Source organism: Ruditapes philippinarum, unplaced genomic scaffold, assembly GCF_026571515.1.
Source record: "Ruditapes philippinarum isolate M1 unplaced genomic scaffold, ASM2657151v2 ctg2501_1_1_1_1, whole genome shotgun sequence".
Classification (NCBI taxonomy): Eukaryota; Metazoa; Mollusca; class Bivalvia; order Venerida; family Veneridae; genus Ruditapes; species Ruditapes philippinarum.
In genome coordinates this window covers 66,165-74,284 of record NW_026866602.1, presented here as the reverse complement: position 1 = coordinate 74,284, position 8,120 = coordinate 66,165, and the positions used below count along the sequence as shown (strand labels likewise).

Genomic DNA, 8,120 nt, shown 5'->3' with positions numbered 1-8,120 from the left:
AATATGTTCATATTCTTCACATTGTTCATATTGTTCATTCTTTTTTGTGTATTCATATTTTCTTAAAAATACAATGAGTATTAGTATTTGGATAGATTTATTTAAAATTATTCTGCTAATGATTTTTTATTTTTATTTCATATATGATAGAACAAACTGTACTTACAATTAACGTTCGTATATTTGAAAGAATATTAACTTTATATAGTTGATAAGAATATTGATTTTGCATTACAATTTGTGCTATATTGTTAAGTATTAACATGTTTAGGAATTTCATTTCGTATATTTGAAAAGAATATTAACTTTATATATTTGATAAGAATACTGATTTTACATTACAATTTGTGCTGTATTGTTAAGTATTAACATGTTCAGGAATTTCATACTTCATAATAATATAACATGTTTTGTACTACATGATATGGAAATAAAAATTTCGGATAGCGGAGTTCAATAATTTGTTCTTAATTCAGAATATATGTCAGCCTCGTCTAAGAATCAGATCCCGAGTTATTTCCCAGGTCGATTATAAAATGAACGCATAGTAAAAAGAACCAGCTCAACAATATAGAGTGCGTTGTTAAAACAAACAAACCGAAACAAATAACCTCAAATCGGCCTAATAAACGGAACATAAATTTTATTCAAGACTTGTACATGATATATCATCTTACAATTTGTACAATTTAAATATACTATACAATAGTCAAATGCGCCAACCACCATCCTTCACCAGCAAGCTAATTACCAGCGTGAATAACTTTCTATTGTACACATATCATGTACATAATTTCATTTCATTTTGACAATACTTTATTACCTCCTCCTATCTAGACAATGTTTGACTTCATCGGTTTATGTCCATGCACTGTTGTATATATATGCTAAACGACTAAAAGATTATGGAGATCCTCGTATGCTTTAAGCCTGTTGAATAAACTTTAAAAATTCTTAAGTATCAGATTCAAACACACTTCGTTATTTTACAATATTTGTAGCATTAAATAAGCTCTATCACACACCATGTGCATGAACTGTCCCTTTATATATAATGCTTGTATTTCTATGCTTTGGGTTTCTAGTAAATGTCTACATATGTCCCTATTCTTTTGTCTTGTGCTTGTGCTTACACTTTTCTTGTCGCCATTGACTGCTTTATTAATATTAATGATACATGAAATTAACAAACCAATAATACAACAAAATCCTCACGTTTTACTATGCACCACTTTAAAAGAAACCGACCCATTCCTCTTATATTGAATTGTTAACCTGAATAAATTCAACCAATCTAGTAATTAGTTTGCATAACAGTTATATATGGGTTTGTCGTCTTGTCATTATAGTCTTGCCACCACGCCACCAGATACGGCAACCGTTTCGCCTGTAATGAACGAAGCGTCACTGGAAAGCAGGAAAGACGTAATTCCAGCGCATTCAAACGGCTCCCCAAATCTGCAAAAAAATCCAGTTTTAAGGTTTAATCTCTTAAATAAAAATTCTTAATCAAGAGTCATTCCGTTTGCTTTTTACTTTTTGCTGGCAAGTTGATTCGAAATCTGTGGTCCAATGGTACGATGCTTTCCTTAGGTCTGGGGTTAGAATTCCGGTGCAAGCTTTGTAAATAATTTACACAGTTTTAATGCTTCCATTTTTAGAGGCAAGTTATTGATCAGGGCATTACAATTTTTTTTTTCAGTAAAAATATTTTGTCTCAAGGCATCAATACGTTAAGCTAAGAAAAAAGAAAAGCCATGACACTTCATATGCATAAATGATCACTATGAACAATTATACATACATGTATTTAAAAAGCCTCGTAAAGTGACAAAATTTTCTAAAATTAAAGCATACATTTCAATAGAATATGTACCTTTTTAAATAAATTGAGTCCAATATCTTTTTGCCGTCAGCTTTTACCAGCTAAAAAAAGAAATTGACTATACATTACATGTTACCCGCCCGGGTCCAATATATTACCGTCACTCAGTCCTACCAATCTTTCAGGTTTTTTTATTATTATTTAATTTTTAAACTACGATATGATTCCTTTCTTATAAAACATGGATCAATTAACTTAACATGAAAATATAGTCACGCTCTAAACTTGTATGTCAAAATGCCACATATAGTGCGAAACACAACAAACAGCAAAGGTCAACAAGTAAAAGGGCCATTCACTGAAAGCAGCCTTCAGGGTGACGGTTGAAACCTAGCAACACAGGATCACTGGCAAGGAACCAAGCCGGGCACGGAAAACAATCGGAGAGAACATTGTTTAAAGAAATTGTACATCCTTACAGGCTATCATTACCAAACTATCAGTACCATACATACGTTAGATAGAAAAATAGAAATCATTTAACACTGTTAACATTTTAATCGTGAAATATGACAAATCTAATTTGATACAAAATCCGCCTTGCTATATGTTTATCTATCACAAAGCCCGGATCATATTTACTGTAAAATGATATGTTAAATATCATTAAAAGTAATGTTTTCCCTAAAGTGACATTATGTTCTTTTTTTTATTGTCAATTTGAGTTAAATTAACTATATATTTCAAAAGGTCGACTTTTATAATGGTGATTGACTAACAGTTGATATTTGAAAATGTTTAAGATAAAGAAAAATTTGCCTACAATATCCAAAATCTGTCCCACACTTTTTATAAATTGAACGTTACAGGTTAATTCCGATGGGTATTTACAAAAAAAATCTTGGGTAACATGAGTTATTTATGGTTCACGTGGAGTAAATTTTTAAATTGAAAGGAATTATAGCAAATTTAAACTTATCTTGTTTTTAACTTGTTCACCTACCAATTCGCTGAATTTGGTTTTTAATCACCTACCAATTCGCTGAATTTGGTTTTTATTAGACCAGGTGCTATGCAATTAACACGAATATTCATCGCTGCAAATTGTTCAGCTAACACCTTAGTTAGTCCTATCAAGGCAGTTTTGCTTGTTGAATATGCCCCTGTGTGCTGTAAATGTTAAAACGAACACACATCATAAAAAGGTAGATATCAATTACATTGCATATGAAATTCAACTACATGTATGTCTATACTAATGTTAGCAATGATTCAATTAAGAAGTTATTTTGCTTTTCTCTCCTTATCTTTATCTTTCTATACATTGTATGCACACATTAATATTATTTATGTACTCTACCAAAACTTCTCTTTTTTAAGGTCAAGATAAGGTTCTAGTAAGAGTGGAGGGAGTTCTTTCCAATTAATCTGCGTTGTCCGTAATTTAATAAGGGCAGAGAAATTGACTACTTTTTTAGTGTATTTAGGAAAGTTTTGAAAGAATTACCGTGGATCCTACAGGAATATAGCCTGACACAGAAGAAACTATGACAATAGAACCGCCCCTGTAATATGCAAGAAATAAGAACATGTATATCCCTAAAAAGATTGTAAAATAACTTAAAAAATGTATATAGTCTTTAATACCATAGGCAGTGAAAAGTACAATGTATATTACACTAAGCATATTAAGTAAAAAAAAAGGAAAATGTAGAAGACATATGTGCCTGAAAATACACAATTCAATATAAATGATTTTTTTATCTTTCATCAGATAAACATGAGATATTCAAATATTTTATATTTATGATAACATGCATATACATTTTGAATTTCCATAAACTATATGTATACTGTGATGTTCCATGTAAAGAGTATTTTAAATAACTGTGACTTTTACATCTCATTATTAAAATACATTTAGATATAATTGCACAAGTGTACCAATATACATTGTATCTAAAATGTGGTTAACATGTTTTATTAAAGGACAATGCAATGCACACAGAACTGTGCAAAGGAAATTATTGAAGATAATCTGTCTGAAATAGAAATGAAATAAGGTTAAATGGAGACAAGGCTTAAATTTCATCAAGTCAACATTAAACAAAATGGCTCACAAGTTCATATCTAATAATGACATCCCTACAGCACTGACATAAAAATGTGGATTTACGATAATAAATGTTTTGATTTCCGTGCAAACATTTAATGAGTTAAATGTTAAATTAATAAAGCACTTGAAAGATGGGGTAGGGGCGCTGCTAAAACAGACCTACCCTCTCTTTTCCATGTAAGGTACTACTTCTTTTATCAGGAAAAACGTTGATTTGACGTTTACTTCAAATATCTTATCCCAGCCTTCTTCTGTTGCCTATTTTCAAGAAAAACAAAATTAACATACAAAAATGTATGTTAATTTGGAAGAATTTATGAGTATATTAAAGAGTTTTCTTTATTTTACATTAGCTTCCATGATAAGTCCAAACACAAAATTGATAGAATTTCTTTTGTTTAATTTTTGACCGACAGTATGTTTACAAAATGTATTTATTGTATTTATACTATTTCTATGTACTTAATTTCAATGTAGAGTCATTTTAAAAAGCGCTTCTCTCAATACATGACGCATGATAGATCGTAATACATGTCAAGCATTTGAATATGAAAATTGCCACAAAAGGTCTTCAGTTTCCCAAGAAAAAAATCACTAACATTTAATCGGACCAATACTGCATCACAAGCAATATGTATAAATCCGTTAACATTACATATTGCACAATAGAGACAATATGTATTAATTTCCTTACATTTAATATTGGACCAAATATAGGGTTGACAGCGGCGTTTGATACTAGAAGGTCAATACCTCCGAACTCTTTCATTGTCTGAAAAAAAGACAAAAAAATAAACACCAAACAACAACTCAAGCAATTTATTCTGTTTTATATGCTTCGCGAATTCTAGGACCTATAGTATACTGAATCATTTATGGCTATACAATACAAAATTTAAGCACAACAATGAAATATATGCTCCCACATTTCTTTGTTTCCAGAATTTTAATATCATGAAATACATAATTGCAACAAAAACTATTATTTAGAAATAGAAAGTTACATTTACAAGATAGTCAGTGAAAATATACAAAACATTGAAATAGCTGATCAATAATGGGAAGAACGTGTAAATGCGGACGGGCAAGTAAAATCGGTAGAAACAGTACAGTCAGATAAAGGACACTTCTGAAGTAATAAAGATATGTATAGTATCGGTGACACTGAAAAAAACATCTCTGCTTATTATATAGCTTCTATTTCAGTCGGACCAATCATCATAATATTCTTTCATTTTTCAGAACAAAATGTTATCTCTGATTTCATATTCATTTTTCAGACAATTTCAACTGCATTTTACCGGAAATTTCTGTCGTATAATGATATCATATTATAAAATAACATAAAATACTAATTAGTTCAGTTTGGCACAGTACTTGTACACCATCTTTTACCACCCTTGATAAAATACTCATTTTATGTTGTAACTACATTGTTTTTTATGGTACTCGCTTTTGAAATGCTAGTACATGCGCTTTACACACAAACACTGACTGATCTATGATTCCAGTACATGAATACAAGCACTCATTCACGTGCAAGTTAGGTGCGTGTAAATAATTTTACGTTAAACTCAAGATTACATAACCTGCTTTATCATTCTGTGTCTCTGTTCTTTTTTCGCCACGTGACACACTACGCCGGACACATCCAGGCCTTTGTCTTTTAACATCTCTACAGCCTTATCAACGTTCTCCTGTTTTCTACTACTAATCATTACTTTAGCCCCATCTTCAGCAAGACGTTCCGCAATAGCCAACCCAATTCTATGTAAGAGATAATACATCTTTTTTGTGTGAAACTATAAAGATACGTTTTAATCAAATTGTTTATCCTAAAGTACAAATAAATGAAAACTTTAAAGAACTTTTTTAAACTTTGCCATTTTACGTTTAGGGTTAGTTTAGGGCCGATGCAAATAGAAATTAGCGACGGTTACTAATAAAAACATAAACGTATATTTATATGCGATATAATTAAATTATGATATTGTGTTTGAGTCAATCAGACTTTGAGTCGCAACCAGTAAGCCAAACGGCCAGCTAAGTTATAGTAAAGAGGTCACACTGTACAAACAATATTTATCTTTTATTGTATGAAAATAGCTATATGATATCAGTATAAAATAAATAAATGGGTATTTTTTACTTTATCTAGCCGTCGTTGAAAAGTTTTTTCATTGTTATAAACTATATGTATCAGATGTCAATCGAAATATATTATTTTTTGATATTGTATACCATTATTATTATATGTATAGGGATATAAGATGATATATTTGAAACTTTTAAGGAAAGTAACAACATATACGTTTAAATGCGTAAGCTAAATGTATATATACTGTGCAAGACATGTTTTGAAGACATAGGAATTCAATTGCTGCAAAAATGTATTCAATAAGCTTAACTTTCAATTTTTCCTAAAGGCTTCGATGCATCGGCCCTATTAGTTCTTTTCAATTCTCAACATGTGACTCTCCCGTGTCTCCTTAAGATTTAGTTCGGGTGCCTTCTGAGTTTCCTGTCGCCTGGGTTGTGTTGGGGCCGCGTTTTAGATCGTCGCCTTGCTTTTTTTTATTTATGTTTCCTATTTTCTTAATGACCTATAAATGGCTATCCTAAATGGCTATAAGAATGTCATTGGGTGTTGGAGATACCTAACAATTAGAAGAAATAAGGACTTCAATCTCTATTGAAGTATATGGCAACGAATCTAATTTCTGTCTACATAAATCCTATCTATAATTTTAATGCGGACAAATTTCCCCCTTTGTTGGGGATTTTTTAACCAAACTAAAAAATAACTATTTTCTGTACGTCTTCATAACGTGCTTACAAAGATCTAGAAAATATTTTTTGTAAGCTTTATTAATACTAAAAAGCCGACAAAAAGCAAAAACAATAGATAACATTTCTTAGCCAAACCATCCCATCCATACACACACAATACAAAGTGTTATATAAAGATGTAATTGTAGAAAGTGTAAACGAATGAATTACATACCCAGACGTAGAAGCTGTGACTACAGCAACTTTTCCATTTAGTTTTCCCATTTTAATTTCCCATTTCAACAAATTAACTTGTATATAAGTATCTTAAAACTATAATCTGCCTTTAACATCCGATTCATTGTCCTATCCAAATTGATTTAAATGTAAATAGTTATGTACAATGTAATGTTACAAATAATACTACATTATATGAAAAAATTGTATGGGATAATGAAAAAGTTGATTATTACAGAGACGTTATATCTGCTGAACTGTCTAATATAAATGACATTGTTAGTTGTATTGTTTCAAAAGAAACTAATGTTAGCGCTGGAATAAGTGAAATATCTAATATTTTGTATGATAAAACTAAACGTGTTTTTGGTAAAACTACGTGTAATAAAAGCAATATAAGTAACAGAACGTATAAGAGCCCATGGTTTAATAAAGAATGTGAGGCCGCTAGGCGAGAATTTAGGACTGTTAATAAGTCTCTTAAACAAAATAAATCTGTAGAAAATTTTGAATTGTTAAAAACTAAACGACGAGTATATAAAAAAGCTAAAAGAAAAGCACGGTCTGACTTTAATAGGAAACAGAGAACAAAACTACAAAATTTAGCCAAGCACCAGCCTCAAAAGTTTTGGCAAGAAATACGAAAAATTAAAAACAAAAAATCTAAAGCTGGAGATATTTCTGAAGAACATTTTTTCAATCATTTTAAAACATTATTTGCGGAAAATAGTGCTTTTATTAATAATGAAGTTGAGGATGAATTGGGCCAGAAAAGCTTAGATGAATATGTTATAGAACAACTTGATAAAGAATTTAGTATTGATGAGGTAAATTCAGCCATTTCTTCTTTGAAAAGAGGTAAAAGTGGGGGTGTAGATATGTTGGTTAGTGAAATATTTATAGAATGTAGTGATCTTTTACTTCCTTGTCTTTATAAATTGTTTAATTTTATGTTTCTCAATAGTGTATATCCTGAGATATGGACAAAAGGTATGATAGTTCCAATCCCGAAAAAAGGTAATGTTGATGATGTAAATAACTATAGAGGTATTACCTTCACCAGTGTTTTTTCTAAAATATTTTCTTTAATGTTAGATACACGTTTGCGCAAGTGGGCCGAAACTAACAATTTGTTATCGGAGTACCAGTATGGATTTCGTAACGGCAAAAGCA

General features: G+C 30.5%; 1 protein-coding gene across 1 annotated transcript; it reads right to left on the bottom strand.

Moving 5' to 3' along the window:
* Positions 1-275: 275 nt before the first annotated feature.
* LOC132733025 (dehydrogenase/reductase SDR family member 4-like) lies at positions 276-7,088 on the bottom strand. The gene is made up of 8 exons (XM_060719600.1): positions 6,946-7,088; positions 5,531-5,708; positions 4,636-4,713; positions 4,105-4,199; positions 3,333-3,390; positions 2,861-2,995; positions 1,877-1,926; positions 276-1,458 (listed from the first exon to the last, which is right to left on the bottom strand). Exons 1-8 carry the CDS (start codon positions 6,993-6,995, stop codon positions 1,344-1,346), a joined length of 759 nt encoding a protein of 252 aa, XP_060575583.1. The 5' UTR covers positions 6,996-7,088; the 3' UTR covers positions 276-1,343.
* Positions 7,089-8,120: the final 1,032 nt, after the last annotated feature.